General features: G+C 46.5%; 1 protein-coding gene across 2 annotated transcripts; it reads right to left on the bottom strand.

The window, feature by feature from the left end:
* Positions 1 to 3489: 3489 nt before the first annotated feature.
* On the bottom strand, positions 3490 to 19261 carry cacng3b (calcium channel, voltage-dependent, gamma subunit 3b). Of its 2 annotated transcripts, XM_052049261.1 has the most exons (5): positions 18766 to 19261; positions 17393 to 17576; positions 9105 to 9188; positions 7164 to 7304; positions 3490 to 5313 (listed from the first exon to the last, which is right to left on the bottom strand). In XM_052049261.1, the coding sequence occupies exons 2-5, from the start codon at positions 17574 to 17576 to the stop codon at positions 4808 to 4810; spliced, it is 915 nt and encodes a 304-aa protein (XP_051905221.1). In that variant the 5' UTR covers positions 18766 to 19261; the 3' UTR covers positions 3490 to 4807. The 2 variants fall into 2 exon arrangements, with proteins under 2 accessions (XP_051905221.1, XP_051905220.1); XM_052049260.1 differs by lacking the exon at positions 18766 to 19261 and having other exon boundaries at positions 17393 to 18750.
* Positions 19262 to 19348: the final 87 nt, after the last annotated feature.

Raw genomic sequence — 19348 nt, 5'->3', positions numbered from 1 at the left:
AACACACCCTGTAATTTGCAGTCTATCGTCCTTGGTCGGTCAAGCGTAAAGAGCCACGGAAATGTTCTGTGTGTAAACAACAGTGAGCACAGTTTCTGAGGCAAAACCATTAAAAAAAACAAACAAAAACACATAACGGCTCCATGTCAAAATACACATCAAATGAAAGCTAAAGCACCACAAAGGCAAAAAAAAAAGCTTTTTTTTTGGGAGGGAAATTGCCTGTGTACATATTTTACTCTTAACAACGGAAGTTTCAACTCAACTGAAAGTCCAAGTGTTGAAAATGCTTTTATACAACTGTAATTGTAGTCACGAGGAGCAATCAGAGTCTGGATCAGGAGCAAACCAGCAGATGGCTTCACTATCTTCTGAGCCACACACACAAGAATAAACTTGGGCAAGGTAAAGAATAAGCAACAACAGTCTACAACCAGGAGCGTCGATTCAAGAGCAGCGATCATTAGGGTAACCACAAATTGTTTTCCACCCCGATTCACACCCCTCTGCCAGTCCCGAATCAAACATCAATGACGGGGTACATGTGAAGAGTACATTAAAAACAAAATTCGGACAGTCAACAACATACGAAATAGGTCAGAATTGCCTATCGGTGTAATTAGCTGTCGGACGTCAACACTGGAAAGCCACTCGGCTGATGTGGGAGCTACTCTGAAGGCAGGACAAGTCAGGCACTCCGTGTACAAGCGAGGAGAGGTGAGCTGGACACACACGTACACACTTGTTGATATGAACTCTCTCTCACACACACACACACACATACACACACACAACCATGCAGGCACATAAGTCCTCCTCACGAGTATTTGAGTGTGTGTTTGTAATAGCAAAGTGTAGCGTTCGTTAGTCGCCATTTCTCAGAAAAAAAATCCTCCACCGCGTTTGATTCACAGACTCAATATCTGGGTTTTAAACGTTGTTTGTCCCCCTCCCTGAAAAAAACCCAAAAACAACACTTCACAAAGATTTTTTTTCTCGTCCCATCACCATGTGAGTGATGTTGCTTCATGGCCACTGACCAGTGTTAGTTGTGTATTGTCCACTGTCCTTAATTTCCTTGCTATACTTACGAGGACAATGGAGGAAAACCGCATTCTGTTGGATGTGAAGTGAAAACATTTTTGATTGACACATCTAAAAAAAAAAAACAAGGTATGGTCATACCATAGTTCTTCAAAATATGTCCTGTGCAGTAATTATAATAATTCATCAGTGGTGGATCACCCACTTGGAAGAAATAAAATCCAAAGGCCAATGTCATTGTTCTGTATCAGCCAATGCGATGTTAAGACAATACATGAACAAAGACGGGGCATCTGTAAAATTGAAGTTTACGGCAGAGCTTAAAGTGCTTATGTCATAATGTTATGTCGCTAGAATTAGCATAGTCCATCTACCCGCCAATGGACACGATCGTATTCAGCGAAATTAAACACCCGCAGCCACTAAATGAGCAAATACGGTATTTTTGGCCATGATGTGGCATATCTTTACAAACTTTTGTATCGACATTTATCACATTATCCGTTTCCAAGAAGCTTTTATGGTGAACGGGAATGATCGGTAAGTCCTCGCAAGTACAGCATAGTCACCTATTCAAGTGTTGTCGTTCATCGTGCGGTGTGTTGATCGTCCAGCAACTCTGAAATCTATTCGCCTCAATCACAGGCTGCACACGTGAAACATTCAGCCACTCTACAATCCACATTAAAGGAGAAAATACAACGAGATTAATATACACAGATGACCGCCCCAGATGCCCCAAATCTGGGCCCTTCAATAGATTAATAAATATGTGACAGAGGTTGGCATCCTCCGCACAAGTGGCACCTTTAGAATAGAATATATAGCATTACTAAATAACACACTTATTTGTTTATATCCAGTCCAAGCTGTGTGAAGGTACAAGGAAGATGGCCGGCGTCAAAAGCAGCCAGTAAACTCTCTGACCAGAAGCAGTCTGACGTTCGGGGTGCAATTTGGGGATGTACCGTAAAGCAAAGGAAGCGCCGGAAAACCCGACGGATATGTGGCATGCGCATGGCTTGAAGGCGTCACTTTTGGCATGGCTCATGAATGACCCCTGACGGGCCCCCATGTGGATGTGAGAGGGTGGGGTGGAGGGGGGTGGGGCTCATGACGCGCTACGCTGCTCCCCACGCAAAGTCCAAATGACAACTCAGAGCGGCCGACTGGAGGAAATATTTTTTCATATTTGGCACCAGGTATGATGAACAACATTTTTCATCAGCGTACGTCGCTAGCCTACGTGTGCGTAAGGTTTGATCCTTTTGAACTATTTGGAAAAGTCGTCTTAACTCTAAAACTCGAGAAAAACATCTCGTCAAGGCTCAGTTGAAGCGAACGTGGCCCAGTGAGAACACTTTTTATTTTTATTTTTTTTTCTGGAACGCTCCTCCGACACCGTTGCCGCTTGTTAGCTATTCAAGCCGGTTTATAAACGCTTGTTCCCGTGCAAATGTACTTTCCCTTGTCGTCCCGCGTTCACGCATCTATCCCATCCCACTTAACACCCTTTGAACAATGTCGGTGCAACGCCGAGCGTAGAAAGCCCTTGTGTGCTGCATTTCTTTAAAAATTAAAAGCCCTTGCTTGAAGAGAAAAGCACATTTTCCCTTTCACAGCCCATGACAACTGCTGATGTTGTAAAATGAATATTTACACGTGAGGGACAGCCAGCGCAAGGACATACCAACGCTCTCTTGGTGGGGGAATGTGGCCGCATATTTTTTTATCTAGGTAATGGCTGTCCGGGTGGTCATGTGGCAAATCTGCTTGGTGTCGTTTTTTTGTTATTTCCTCGCCAAGCAGTGCCATAAGTGACTAGGAAGCCAAAAAAAAAAAGAAATAACGCCATATGTCAAAGTTCCTGTGTGAAAGGGACTGCGAGGTTCCACATTTTTCCGTTTGATCACTAGCAAATTGCCGGATGCTGTGACACTGCGTGAAAGCACATCCAGTTGCGGCAGTTTCCCCACGTTGCTGGGTTCTGCTTAAAAGGCAAAGATGGATACATCTCGGATCTATTTTTACACTTCTGATTCTGCAACTGTGCTTGCTCATTCACTCCTTTCTCGTCCCTGTCACAGGATGTGTTCAGTTGTTGCCTGGTGATTGGATAAAAAAAAAAAAAAAAAATTCTTCCGGAGTCAGGCGATATGTGGTAGCGCTTCGAAATATATTCGCGTCTTTCTCTGGACTAGATCTACATACGGGTGAAGCCTAGAACAACCACAACACAGCAGGCCATCATGGACTGGAGATTTGTTACAATCTAAGTGGATGGGAAAATACTGCCGATTAACACGTTTCAATATTTGAGTTATTTAACTTTGCTTTGTCTGTTTCGAATTTGCTGACCATCGCCGTCTCTTCTTCTGAACGTCTTCAGATGTACCAAAATACTTAAATGGCCGCATTCTCCTTCTCCCCCCCCCTCCACCCCCGCAATACATCCCACATACAACGGAAACGCTTAGCCGACGCCCAAATGCTAACGCGGACGCACCGGTGACTCTCTATTATTCGTGACGGCAACCCCCACGGTATATGGAAGCGCATGCGAGCGGGGAGACGCACGGAGATGTAGTGGCGTGACCCGTTCTGCGTCTGTGGAGGTCACAGATAGAAGACGCGCGTTTGTGTATGTGCACGCAGTCGATGCACACGGATGGGAGATGAGGAGAGAAGGCGCGGCCGTGACTGACACCTCAATGGAGGGCGGCCAAAGCCTCTGAATAATGCATGGCACTCCCCCTCCAGTCGACTTTACATCGCGTGCTACAAAGCCAATTGTTACCCCCCCCCCCCCCCTTTGCACAAGACAGACTTTAGACAATTGTCGAACGATATTCAGCGGGAGGTAGTGGACGAGCGTTCGCGTCTCTTATTTAATGTCTTCATGGCTCTGTCTCGAACCATATTCACAGCTAAGTGGTCTCCTCTGTTTCGCGGGTTTCCTCATTGCGGCTGGTCTACCGGTGACACAGATGGAAGACGAGCGTGGGGCGAAAAAAGCGGCGGGGAGCGAAGACGTGAGGCGAGCGGCGCGGATCGTCACGCGGTCGGTGACGCTGAAGGAATAAATAGAGAAGAAAAGAGTCAAAAAGGAAGCACCAATGATCCAAAAATGACCATCCGGAAGCGCCGACACGCCCAACAAGCAAACAAGTGACCAGAGATGGACTCTAAAAAGAGCTCAAATCACCTTCAGTCCAGTCTTTCTGTCACGACAGAAGCCAGCCCGTGATTAAAGCAATAAAAAAAAAAAGGAGCATATAGAATATATACATATACGCGGATAAAAGCGTCCCTTCATTTCTATTGTTCGGTCAGTCCAACCGAGAACGAATGCTGACCGAGGTCCTACCCTGCACCCTTGCTTCACATTTAGCTTTCATTCACCTTTTGGGAGAATCTGGCAACGCACGCGACATGGGGCAATCCCATGAATTAAAAAAAAAAAAATGAGTACAAGCTGATCAGAAAGGAATGTGCCAACGACAGAAAAATTAGGTTAAGGGGCGGAGACGGGAACGAGTTCTCTATCCAAACGGCTCGTGCTACACACACTGAAATGCTCACTGGGCTCAGGATTCACAGTTCAAAGGCTAAAAAGTTCACAGTTCACAGTCAAGGTATCAGAGACGCTCCCCTTTAACCCCCCCCGCGCTTCCCCGTGCCCGCTTCAGCGAGCACTCCCCCCCTCTCTCAGCTTCCTCCTCTTTTGCTACTATGATGGGTTGATATCTGCAGGCAATGCCTCTCAGACAGGCGTGGTCCTGCGGTTGGGGTCCTTGGCGTAGTCTTTAGTGAGCGTGCTACTCTGGAGGAAATCCCTCTCCGAGTTGAGCAGCCCACCTAAGCCGGATTTGCTGGCGGCGTTGCCCGCCTCGCGTGGGTTCAGCGTGTACATGGGCATCTCGGAGGCGCCGGGCCCCGTGTAACCCACTTTACCCAGCGGCGAGGCGTCGCGGCTCGGAACCTCCGAGGAGCGGACGCTGGAGCGGCGCCGGAAGCGGTAACGATAGGAGGGGATGCGGCTGAAGGCGGACTTCTTGATGAGCTCGGTGCGGGACTTGGCCCGCTGCTTGCGGTGCTTCTCGATGAACATGTGCACCGCCAGAACTCCCACCATTTCTGCCATGATGAAGGAGAGAGCGCCAAAGTAGAACGACCAGCCGTAGGAGTAGGATTTCTTGTTGTCACTTTGGCCCGGATCGCCTGAGTTGGCCGAAATATAGACAATAATTCCGATGATGTTACTGAGGCCTGCGAGGAAAAGGAAAAAAAAAACCCACACTTAGAAACAAGCTGCAGGCTGAATTTAATCCAGAGGTCCCTAATAAACCGAGAGAAATCCAAGGAAGAAGGGATCAAAAAGGAGGACAGCAAAATAAAGGCAGTTAAGAATTTTTTGGGGGTCAATTCCCAAATGTTTTTGCATCGGCTTGAGCACAACATCTCTGCATGTAAATGTGAATTCAGAAGCAATTTAAACGGGTCACATGCAAAAAAATCAAGGTGAACAGCTGCAATCTATTTTCAACCTGGAACAAATTCCTGCATCGGCACATTCATTCATTCATTCATCCATCTTCCGAGCCGCTTGATCCGCACTAGGGTCGCGGGGGGTGCTGGAGCCCAGCCGTCTTCGGGCAGTAGGCGGGGGACACCCTGAATCGGTTGCCAGCCAATCGCAGGGCACACACAAACGAACAACCATCCACGCCCACACTCACACCGAGGGACAATTTAGAGCGTTCAATCACCCTGCCATGCATGTTTTTGGAATGTGGGAAGAAACCGGAGCACCCGGAGAAAACCCACGCAGGCCCGGGGAGAACATGCAAACTCCACACAGGGAGGCCGGAGCTGGAATCGAACCCGGTACCTCTGCACTGTGAAGCCCACGTGCTAAGCACTGGACTACCGGGCCGCCCATGCACCGGCACATTAATCGATATTTACAGTAAATATGTTCAATGGGTTTGACCGAATTCTACTTACATTTCTGAACAATTGCATTGCTTGGACTTTACAGCTTCTGAGTTTTCAAATATATTTCGAGTTAGTTAGTTGGCACCTTTCAAGAGGTCCAAAGGCTGTCGTGTGTGCAGTGAGACGGACAGCCAGTCAAAAGCAATGCGGCTAACAAATACGCCAGAGACGACGACATACACACACAAACACACGCACACACACACACACACACATGCAGCTGGGCTCTCCTATTCCATATCATTAGTCCAGAATGCAGTGCTCATGCAGTGTGGTGGAACGTACAGAATGGGGACAATTAGCTGGATGTAATTAAGCACAATCAGCCTCACACTTTTGCGGTAAATAATTACCAATTTGGCCTCAAGAATTTACTACAAAACCCCAGTGGGGCCCTCCACATCCCACTGAACAGCAATTACAGCCCTCTTAGTGTGTCAGGGGGCAAGAGCAGACATGTATGTGTGTGTGTGTGTGTGTGTGTGTGTGTGTCGAGAGACGGAGGCTGATGATGTGCAGCTGTATCAACGCGTGCTTTAAATCTCAACTGGCTGCTTGTCCAATGTCCATAAGTAAAACATGAAGCAAAAAAAAAAAAAAAAGTAATATCCTATAATTGAAGTTGTTAACATCGTTAGAACGTTGCTGTGTTTTGCCGGACAACTTTACAAAATTATACCAAACGAGCAGAGCATATATCAGTAAATCATAAACACTTCCGGTTTTTTTCATGAAACGATATGCAAACGTGGACTAGACAGAATCTATACACACATACACAAATCCAATTATGATTCGTTTAATCTGAGCGGAATTTGCATTGACTTTACTTTACTCTCGGGCTCTTGCTTTGTTGTTCATTATGATAAACAAAGTGAAGCACAAACTCCAGTCAATGCATTTCTTTCATGCCTTAAAAGCGAGCATCTGAACAATTGACTACAGTACAACAATTTTGATTTGACCACCTGAACGGGAAATCAAGTTGACATTATCGTCCGACGCGAAAAGCCATTTGCGGCAGGGAAAAAAAAAAAAAAAAAAAAAAAAGATCCTCCCTATTGGAAAAGAGCAGACCTACTTTATGCCACTTTCGGGACACATTTGCAGTGCACACTGACCTGCGGAGACAAAGAAGATTCCTGCGCTGAGGATGACGTTGTGTCGGCTGCGGTAAAACTCACTGGCGGCTACACAGAGTCCTCCCAAGAACAGCAGCCCCACACTCATGATGGGGAAGATACTGGAGGCACGCACTGCACCTGTTAGGTTCAAGCAAGCTGTTAGCTTAATGACTTTTGGCAGTCCCACAGTGCAGGTTACCAAAATAGCAGCAATGGATGTCACAATGCCTCCACTGATGACTACTAGTACACAAGTGAGCGCCCTGAGCTGCTTTTCAAACCGAATGCCAAGGTTTTAGCGAGTCGACGAGAGATTTGATTTACTTATTTTTTGTCACTGGTGCCTTGAGATATGAGTTTATTTTGTTCCGTGACCCCACGGACAATCTTAAAACGCTCTCACACCGGAACTCAAGCGGAATTCATAGTAATGCTTTACATCTCTCTCTTTCTCAGCTCATCAGTGCGGCATTCAATTTTTATGTTTTTTTTTTTTTAATGCAGATATAATTGTGAGTACTGTTATGTGGTCTGTCCACATGTTGTTGCCGCACCGTTTTTGTTGAAGCCATTGCTTAAAAGGTTAAAGCACCGCAACGGATGCTAATTAGGGTTAACATTAAGCTAGCAGACTCAAAGGTTAAGATATGTGCTTGTTTTGCATATTTCTCTTTGTTCTCTTTCTTTAATGTGACTGCAAACTTAAAGTGGTGGTGGAATTCAAGAGAAAGTCAAGTCAAAACTACAATAATCGATTATATGCACTCAACCATCTCAGGGGCGGCCATTTTGCCACTTGCTCTCGACTGAAAATGACATCGCAGTTGCTCAGGGCATATTTCGCCAGTAATCATTGCTACCTGTCGCATTTAATGAAAACAAAACAGATGGAGAGACTCTCTGACACATATGCAGACCAAATAATAAGAAATATTTGTCAGGATCCCATATGTGAACTCTGAGTGATGGCATACTGAAGGTTTCCGACAAACGGCCTGTCATACTGGAACCGAGTTGTATGAAAGGCTTACACACGGAAAACATACCTGTCCCCCAAGAACGATTATAAACTCCATGCAAATCTGTTTTGGTTGAGTTACAAAGCATTGCTGAAAGGGCAGTTGACCGACGGTGTAGCGAGATTGAGCATACAGGCCCCGCCCCCCCCATAGCCCACATCCCTGGGCTGAATGAAATGCCGGTCACTAGGTCTTGGCTCCCTATTGGCTGGCAGGCTTTCAGCCTCGTGCTCGAATTGGCGGCCTCTAAGGATGGTTACTCCGTGTTCAGTGGAGCAATGAAAAAGAAGCTCCCGCTAAATTCCCCCCCCCCCCCCCTCCCCTCGGGTGCTGGTAATATTTTCCTCTCCATCCATCTTAACAGTTTGCAATCAGAGGAAAACAAAAATACATCCGTCGACCATTTTCTCGTCTCATACTTTTATGGATGTACAGTATGTGGAAATCACAGGGTAGTTTGTCATTTTTCTTCCTAACACTACGACAGTTGTTGATAAAAGCCCGTATGCGGGTTATGCATTTTCCCCAATGAGGATTTCTCGCCTTGCAGAGAAAGAGGAGAAAACAATTCTCATTTATCTCAGCCAAGGCAGCATAAGAGTGGCCTATCCATCTCTTCAGTGCTTTGATGTTGTTAGTGCACGCTGCCTCGAACGGCAACCGTCCAATCAGTAATTGTCGGTACGGCAAGCCCGTCAAGTTTTGAGACATTACATCCATTGCTTTTCGTTGCCAGCCCTTAGCATCGTGATGACCACTTTTGCTATATGCTATCATGATATTATTGTGAGCGCACGTTTATTTTCACCACTGCAAAGTCACACCCTAAAAATGTAATTAGAGGCTGTTATGACGCATTAACATGGCTGGGTGAATGAAGCGTGGCGCAGTTAGGAGGTGTGTTTATTCATAAACGTACGCAGGAGGTATTCGGCGGCGTCGGCCTCATAGTCAGCATCATCGGGGAAGTGATCGATCTTCTTGCACACACCTCTGAAGGTTCCTGGAGAGGGAGAACAGGAGTGTTTGTGAAATAGCATTTGTTGAAATTGCCATTAGCTGTATGTAAAAAAAAAAAAAAAAAAAAGGAGACATTGATTTCCGGACTTTAATTGTGTTCACTCTCACTGGAGGCTTCATGCTTTATTCCTCCATCTTATTACTTTTCCACCGGTGGTGGAAATTGGGAATATTGGAAAAGGAGATAAGAGAGAGAATAAAAAATAGCAGTAAAAGGAGAATAACAGTGGTTTCAATTTATTGTTGAAAATGAATTTGATGTGCAACAAGGGTGCAAGTGCGACTAATGATCATTCATCAATTATGTTATTGATTAATGGATGAATTGGATTTAATTTTGTCCAAAAGAGGACATTCCATGGACAGTGCAGAAAATGAAAACAGAAAATAACTAGCTTTCTTACAGGTTTGCTCTGTAATTTGCCATAACATTGGCAAAAATGTTGCTCATCGTTTTCCAAAATGAAATCGGACGTTTGCAAATGTTTTTTTTCCGAAAAAAACACAAGGATAAAACGCCTGCTTTGATATGGAGGACGACAGAAATTTACCCATTCTGAGGACTTGGGTAATTTTAAATGAAATGATCAAATCGACTATCAAAATACTCACTGATCAATTTGATCATTGATGAGTTGTCAATTCATCGCTGCGCCTCTTACATACTCGAAAACACTCATGAAAAGTCTTATCATGCCTACCGCACACAGGCACCCATACATGCACAATTACCGCTGTGAATCCAAACAACTGCGCGCGCACGGACACACACATTCACACACACACACACACACACACTAAAGCAGCCGTCAGCCGTGCCTACACAAACCGACACCAAGCTCATTAAAGTGACACATGAACACTATCCGTCATGCATGTGAGTGAAAGCCTCGCTTTTATTTATACAGTGTGTGTGTTTGTTAGGGGGAAGTGTGTGTTTGTGTCGTATCGACTGGGCTGCGGATGCTACGAGCTCGCCTTGGGGTGACTCATCCTCCTTTGTGGAAGTCCTCCAGTGCTCACACGCGCATCCCACAGCACATTCACAGGTGTGTGTGTGTGTGTGTGTGTGTGCGTGTGCATGGCTTAATTCCTTTCCGATCATCCTGTCCCATTCACACACGGTCAACACCACAGGGGATGAGGAGGTGGGGGGGGGGGGGGGGTGATGGTGGTTTTGGGGGTGAGGCGAAGGCGGATGGCAAGAGACGAAGTGCTGGTGAAAGAGGTTTGGCCGTAAAACCGGCACAGGAACGGGAGGAAATGTGCCGCTGACGCATTTGCATATGAAGAGTTTCTCTCGCACTTGACATCCTCCACAAGATGATGAATCCAGCAGAAGCAGTCATGGCCTGATGGCCGCGATGCCGACCGATAGATTTCAGGTTTTTCATTTTTAATAATGAATGCAGACTTTTGATGGGAACGAGAGGATGCTTATCTACGCTTACATGGTAGCGAAATGATCAGTTATGCGTTTTACAGTTTTCTATTCCTGCTCCATTTGGAACACAATGTGTTATTCTTGCGACTGGACTAGACAATAAATTACAGCTTGAGAGGACGAAAAAAAAAAAAGGCTTTGTATTTAAAAAAATAAAATAAAAAATTGGCACTGATCCCAGAGTTGTACTGCGCTCGTTTTAAAACAGGTCACAGCAACAGTGTAACATCTTTTAAATTGCATTTCCGAATCCAGCGTGGTGCTTTCTTTTTTTTTGCGAGGGTTGTTTCAATGGGGACCGTTTCTTAGCCTCAATATTGAAATTTGACGGCATCCATCCGACAGACCGCGCACTGTTTTTGATGTCTTGCGCTCTTCTGTCGCCGCTGCGGACAGCTGCTGCACATCAGCGCAAGCTGCGATCGGCTTAGGTTCAATGAATACGTTTTGACGTCCACCCCTGGTGCTCCGTCCTCCATCCCCAAAATGGGATGCCCATCTCTGGGAAACTGCACGTTATCTTTACATCGCATATACCGTGTATAAAACGCAGTGGGCATATCTATCTGGACACATGTGCCTCCCAAAGGTCAGCGTGGGCCGAGGGGCAGAACTGTGGCATTGTGGGATTCAGAGAATAGGGCTGAGAGTTCGGTGTGTTCCTCTGTTTTGAGTGTTTCTGCGTTTTATCTGGTGTGTCACGTTGGCCCGCTTTGTCCTCCTGGCTGAATTGCAACACTGGAGCATGTATGTTCCTTGAATTGGACATTTTCTGAGACATGAAATCATCATGACTGAAGTATAAAGTACCTTGATTCAAACAAAGCGACTTGAAATGCGCCCCCGAGCAACCGTGCCAGCAAAGGAAAGCAAAATTTTTTTTGGGTGGGCCTAGGAATAACCGGATACAACTGAACTAAGTACCACAAACTAAGTATTTATATACTGGGGAAGTGGTGACTGACTCACTGAATCGATTCCTGCAAAGAAAAGAGGGCGGGGCCACAAACATTTGAGGCGGGGGATCTTGATGCATGACAGCATCTTATTATTGTAAAGAAAGGTCACAACGTGTCATGTGAATCCGTGTTACTGTCTCCAGACTGGAGAACAAGGCTACGCATGCCGAGCAGCAACAATACACCACTGGAAGCAAGCAAACAGTGCCTTCAAACAAGGTTAAACTACAAAAGACAAACACAAACAACAGCGTGCGCCCAAATGTTCCAACATTTGTGATGAATGGGGTATAAGGTGCCAGCTGCGCGCACTTGATGTGACTCACTCCCCACCCAATACAACAATACGTACACACACACACACACACACACACAGAAAAATTCACAAGCAAACTGTTTGATTATTTAAATGACCCAAAACACTCATGAAATAGGGAAACATCGAGCCCGTTGCGTCGCGGCAGTCACACAAGCAGCGACACGGCCGAAAGGTTCCGGATTCCGATCTCAACATGAGCCGTTCTGTATGGAGGTACGCGTTCTCCCCATGCTTGTGTGGGGTCTCTCAGATTTCATTCACAACCAAGCGTCACGGTCCGTTTTGGCGCCGCCACAAAGATGGACCAAAAAAAAAAAAAAAAAAATAATAATAATAATCAGACCACAATGGACAGTTAGAACTGCCGAGAGAATCTTCGGTCACCCCCTGACCTGCTTTTCAGGACTTTCAAGAATTAAGACGAGGGGAGGCAAAGTTCTCTCGGACCCTCCGCATCCGGGTCACCACAACTGAAACATGTAAGGGATAATAAATATTAACCTTGGTGAAGCTCCTAGAAAGATCGGTCTAAAATAATGACTTTCACCCCAACCCGGTTGTTTTGGGAATCAAGATGGCAAACAACATCTGTTCCAAAATCCAGCAAGGGACCTTCTCCTGTCGCATCTCTTCCCCTCTACCGATAACGCTCACTAATGAAGGCGTAACACGCCTCCAAGCTGTCCCTAATCAGATGGTGTGTCTTCCGAAAGTTGCGTGCGACCCAAACCTGCCAGATGCACACACACACACACACGCAAACACATCCGTGACCAAAAAAGACGACGACGAGGATGGAGCGAGCGAGGGTTGAGGAAAAGGAAGTTAAACAGCAGAGCAAATTGGGGCCGCTTGTTTCTTCCGAGCGCCTCTGACAGCTCAGCGTGGGTGACGGAACCACTTCCTCTCTTTCGCTTTCCGAACGTGCGTTTACCTCGCGCTCTCTCCGATTACTTCTTTCAGGAGAAGGAGAGAGGAGCCAGGAGAGAGGCAGGAAGAAGCTCGTTTCCACGGTGATGGCTGATGAAAGGGAGCGAGGTGCGTTGTGCTTGGATGCACAGCTCACATTTTCTTTCCCCGTTTTTTTTTTTTCCAGCTTGTTCATCGGCGAGCACACATATTCAGCCTTCTCTCTCGGCCAAAACGCTTTTTTGATTCCAAATGTTCTCATCACATGGCTCTCTCCATTCAAAAGCGGACGTGGGGTTAGGCTGCTTTTGAAGAATACGTCAACAGTTTTATTGAATCGGAACACACGCGGGGTACGTGTGTGAGCGGCAACGGGTCATTTGAGCAAATCATCAAAATCATTTCAGACTTGTATCGGTTTGGTAACCCTTGGCACAATCAGTCCACAGGAAGTAGCTCTCCCTCTCAAAAAGGTTGGCGACGCCCAATTTCAAGAGCAGGCAAAGCACACTTTTGAGACGAGCTGCCGTGCGACCTTCGGGTTCGAAACATTTTCCGGCATATGTGTGGGGGACACTCCTGACAAAAAATACAAGTCCTTCTAAGGCATATTCATGTTTCATTCATTCATAATTCACTTGCTAGTGAAGTGATGTGTTGAATAGCGAATACCTGAACCAACTTCAAACAACCAACACCGCCACTCATCGACACCAGAGAAGCTTTGTGGCTCTTCCCGCTCAAAATTGAACCAGCAATGAAAGTGATTAGTGATTTACGTCAGACGCTTTCTAAAATATATTGATAAATGATCAAGAGCGGCATCACTCGTGTGGTAAGACGAAGTAGCGTTCGATTCAAATGAACCACCGAGTGCTCGTGTGAGCACACTTTGAATAGCAAATGGCCTCTCCCCCCGAGTGGAAGCAAAACGGTTTTGACAAAGCCACACAACACTCGGCATTTTAAATCGTCCGGCCCCTTCATCCATTTTTAAATCTATTTGTGGTCTTCGAGTCACAACTCTGGTTGCTGAGGACATCTCTCAGCAAAACTTTCACATACACACACACACACACAAACACCTTCGCTGCCATTTCCACTCTGGGTTTCATCTTTTGGTCATTTTCTGCAACCCAGATTGTCCTGCCATTTTCCACTCCATTATTTGATGGCTCAACCAAAGGAGATTTATTTTCCGCTTTCCCTGCTGTACATTTCTCACTTGATTTTCTCATACATTTTCATCAATTTCCTTGAGACTGGTCCATCGCGGGCGGCCCGGTAGTCCAGTGGTTAGCACGTGGGCTTCACAGTGCAGAGGTACCGGGTTCGATTCCAGCTCCGGCCTCCCTGTGTGGAGTTTGCATGTTCTCCCCGGGCCTGCGTGGGTTTTCTCCGGGTGCTCCGGTTTCCTCCCACATTCCAAAAACATGCGTGGCAGGCTGATTGAACACTCTAAATTGTCCCTAGGTGTGAGTGTGAGTGCGGATGGTTGTTCGTCTCTGTGTGCCCTGTGATTGGCTGGCAACCGATTCAGGGTGTCCCCCGCCTACTGCCCGGAGACAGCTGGGATAGGCTCCAGCACCCCCCCCCCCGCGAGGATCAAGCGGCTCGGAAGATGAATGAATGAATGAATGGTCCATCGCAAGAATCGCTCCGAAGCTTTGGAAAGACTTCCGTTATATTTGATATCGTTTTTAGGCTTCCCAAACTTCCATCCATCCATTCATTTTCTAATCCGATTTCCCTCACGAGGGTCACGGGGGGGGGGGGGGGGGGGGGGGGTGCTGGGGTGCTGCCAGCCAATGGCAGGGCACACATTGGCACTCACCATCACCCCTTTTGGGACAATTTAGAGTCTTCCATTAGCCTGTCATGCATGTTTTTGGAATGTGGGATGAAGCTGGAGTACCGCTTCCCAAACTTAATAATTCTTATTTTGATAAATCTCCTTTTGGCCTGGTCCTGTGATGACCCTGTGCACCTTTTCTCGTTGACATTTCTCTATTTTGCCTCAACCAACATCTTTTCTCTCTCTTGAGAAAATTCCTACACAGAAAAAAAAAAGTCACAGTGAACACATTGTGATCCTTCAAAAAGATTGAATGCAGATCACAAAAAGTCGAAACACCAAATCGAGTGTGACTATTTGGGACTCTGAGAGTAAAAGTGTGGCTTTTCCTTCTCTTGTCGTTTGATCCTCTGGTTCCCTCGTCTTCATCTTGAGCCGCTTTTTTCACACCCTTCAACGCTTTCTTTCCCACATTCATCTCACACAATAATTTAGACACGCCGTCACTTCCTTTACACAGCCCACTTCCTGCCTTCTCCATCAGTTGATTGTTTTTTTTTCCCCCAACCAAAACACCGACAGCCCCCCTACATCTTGACTGATTGCCTATTTCTAATTCATTCTATTTTTTTCCCCTACCTCCGCCTTTGTTGTTCATTCCACCACTTGGGTGATCGTTTTGTCCCTGTCTTTTTAGAGAAAGAAAAAAAACCCCTTCTCTATTACCAGGTGGGCCCCAGCAGGGTGAAACACTCCCCGGTGATTCCTCTCAAGCAGAGGTCAGGCAACGCTCATCCATCACTTGGCACACTCTGCTCCTCCTCCAGCCATGTGCTTCATTCATTCAACGTTTGAGTCTCCGCTAACCCTTTCCGTCCTTCCTTGCTCATTTCCAGGATTCTTTGCTCATTCATCACTTCAAGCACAACAAATTATATATATATATATATATATACATATATATATATTTATTTTTACTCTCTTGTGTGATCAGGGGAGAAACTACGACATGGTAAAAATGTGCTGCAGTGGGTATGCATGACTGCTTCATCGTCAAGCCCAGTGCACACCAAATATGATGCACCTCCCCTACTTTCCGTGTTCCACGTAGTCCGTCTCTGAAGCCACACAGATAGTACGCCAGTCAGAGATGTCAATTTCCCGTCAATTTATGAGGCTACTGTGAATCATAAAAGGGTGACGATGTTTGGACATGACTGAGCACATCACCCCCCCCCCCCCCCCCCCGCATGCCATTTTGCATGTGAGCCACTGTACGCGTGTGTAAACTGACATTGTGTTAACTTTCTCTATTGCCCCCCCCCCCGCCCCCACTGCTCCGCTTATGCGATAGCTTGGGAATATCCTTGAATTCATCTATTTACTCATCCAATTACAAGACTAGGAGTGTGCGTCCGTCTGTCCATCAGGCGATCCTCAGACCCGCACCATCTGGCCCTGTAATAGCCTCCTATGCCCCCCAGAATGAGATGGTCATGTTTGGCTGCGCACGGAACACGTACACACATATTTTATCTAGAGGCAATGCAAATCTGACCTGCACCAATGCAGAAAAATTGTCACGAGATAGCTCAAGTCAAGTCTTCTACAGGAAATTACAATGTTCAAGTCACGGTGAAGATTACACTCTTTTTTTTTTTTTAATGTTGATATACGTAAGTTTCGTGTGAGGCGCTCGGAAGATTTTATATTTTACCTAAATCTGAATGGAAATATAAGTAACAAGGTACAGTATTGTTGACTTATTGACTTGAAATAACCTTTTCTGTTAAAAAAAAATGTAAAAGAACTTGCAAGGGCACTTCACAGTAACTATTCCGAGGGGCTTAAAAAAAACAAACTACAACAATGTATAAGACTATAAAACGTGATCATTGTTTATGAGAGTTAATCTCCACGGGTGTTCTGTGAACCTCGTATATAACGAGGAACATAAAATCCTCCATGACAAAAGGCCTCTCCCTCTATTCATTTGTACTTTGATTCCTGAAGGGCATCGAGTTGAAATGCTGCAGACTTTTTTGGAGTTTGGCTGTTTTTTCCTCTTGCACTGCCTTGGTGACAAACTGCTTCTCAAGTGAGACTGAGGTGAGGTGAGGTTTGTAGCCAGCTGTCTCAAAAATCGCTAGTAAAAGCCATATTAAATTGAGATCTCAAAGCACTCAAACACAGGATTTGATATGACACACATAACACAAGGCCATGCATTTACAATTGCACTTGCCCTCTTCAGGGACGCAGGGAAGCTTGGAGCCTATTCCAGATGATTTAGGAGGCCCTGTGTGTATCCCGTCTCCCGCCCTCCATCACCTGTCAATCATCGGGCTGACACATAGCTCAAGTGAACAACTAACACCTTCAGATAAGTCTTCAAGGAACCAAACACGGATGTTTTTTCAATGGTTGAGCCCAGAGAGAACCCGCAGAGAATGGGGAGAGCATGCAAACCATTCACAAGAAAAAACAATTCGCAGACTTTCTCCACCGTGATGTTGAGTTGAATTTGATTAACCGTCCAGCCCCTACCAAAAAAAATAGCCGTGGTTTTGGGGGTTCTGCAGGAACGGATTACTGGGACTTCATTTTACTTCAAAGGGGGAAATTATTTGACATAAGAGTCAACGGAGCTTACGGGGCTTTGTCACGGAATGTAACAAGGTATTCTGGAGTTGATGCATGGGAGAGCAGAAGACAAACGATGAACACGCACGCACACAGGTCATCCAGACTGGTCACGTACCTTCCAGACAGCAGGTCCGCCAGAGGCCGGAGTGCGTCATTACCTCCTCGTTCTTGCGGCTCGTGTCGTTGTCGCCGCTGCTTTTCACGCGGCAGACCCCTCGCGAGTACAACCAGTAGTCTGTCCCCACTGCGATGGTCATGAGGCTGAAGGCGGCGAACGCGCCCACCGTCGTCAGGAGCATCTGGACGCCGCGGTCACACATCAGCATCTTCATATAGGCGACTCCTGTTTGGGCTTAATCTCTTATGGGCTTCCCCCCCCCCAACCCCTCCTCCAGCTATTTCCACACGAGATTTGAGGAAAGAGTAAATTTAACAAACGGGCTTCTGGGATGACATGTCGTCGAGGTTTGCTGTCCCGTGTGGCTGATGGCAAAGGGTGCGGATGGTGGCGCATCGAAACACCACCACCAACATGAGCTCACGTACACACACGCGCGCAAACCGGAGCTTTGGCGACCACCGGTTGTCCTCGACGAGCCCACACTGTCCTCACTCAGTCCAAAAAACGCCACATCGTCTGCCTACTTCAGTCATTTATTTCCTGGAGTTAGCAACTCAGCTAGCAGCCGGCACAGTCAGCATCTTCACCATTGCCTATAGTTATTTTTTTTTTGGGGGGGGGGGGTTGTTTTCCCTAAACGAGACTCACCGCTTTGCATGTAGAACACGTCATGTAGCTCCAAATTACAAGGCGAGGTAGGTGGTTTTCGCCCCCTTTTCTAACAAACAAAGCCTACACGTCAGCTACTGTGAGAATGGACCGACATTTGTCGTATTTTCCTTTCCAGCTGTTGCCACACTGACATCTTCTCCCTCGAAATCCAAGGTCGAGATTCGTCCACTCTCGAGCTGGATACAGCGGCTGTTTTTTTTTCATCAAAGAGGCAGCAAAACGGAGACGTCTTCGCGGCGGGCAGATTCTCGCTCCTGACAATAAACGTGTCTGTTGGCACAAATGGAGTGGCGAAAAATAACCGTGACAGCCTTCCTCCTCCTCCTACTCTTCCTCGTCGTCCTCCTCCTCCTCCTCCTCCCGTCGGTCCAACCAACACAAACCAAAACTAACCGCGCGTCTCCTCAAAGTCCGCCGGGGGCTACGCCATTCGATTCTGATTGGTCAACAGGGGGGAAAGGGTCCTTGAATAACCAATCACGTACGAGCTATGCTCATCGTCCCGCCCACCATTTGCAAGACTATAAAAGCCAAGAGTGGGAGGCTCGTGTCAACGAGGAAGCGACCGAACACTCAGCTGGACAGAAAACAGACCACTTGTATGATGGTGTGTGCGCGCGCGCGCGTGTTTTTCTAACCACCACCGCCAACTACAACAACGTTACATACAAAAAAAGTCACGAGAATGTTTTCACCTTTAAGCAGCAAAGTGCAAATTTGACGCTCCTGCCACACCCCTAACCGGCGGCGCCAGATTCTGCCGCATGCGCCTGGAGAGCTGTCCGTGGTTCTGAATGTAGGAGTCCGCGTCTCTGTTCTATCCAGTACCAGGAGGGAGAGAACGAATGAAGATGGGGGAGAGCGAGAGAGCTCGAAGCAAGTGATGCATGAAGAATAGTACCCGGGAGAGAAGCAGAAACGCCACTTAAAGAGCCACGGACCGTTTTTAATGATTCCTCTCCTGCGCGGCCTCCACACAAGGCAGCGTGAGCTTCACAGTTCAGTTAACATACTGTCACATTGTTGTTGTTGTTGCTGTGTGTGTATGCCACAAGCAGTCTAACTGATATGACTGTCTCAACTTCCAATGCATTGCCTATTTCAGCACACATCGCGTCACAGCACTGGATCTTTGTACCTACAAACAACACAAATTGCAAAGGAGGTTGGACATTGTGTTAATAAATAAAAACAGAACAGGTTGCTGAAGTCGGATTATGCGTGGTTTTAACAATTCAGATTGGTTTTAAACATGTAAATTAGTCAAGTGAAGTAATA

Source organism: Hippocampus zosterae, chromosome 17 (genome assembly GCF_025434085.1).
Source record: "Hippocampus zosterae strain Florida chromosome 17, ASM2543408v3, whole genome shotgun sequence".
NCBI lineage: Eukaryota > Metazoa > Chordata > Actinopteri > Syngnathiformes > Syngnathidae > Hippocampus > Hippocampus zosterae.
Note: the sequence above shows the minus strand (reverse complement) of the source record. Positions and strands in the feature narration are given on the sequence as shown.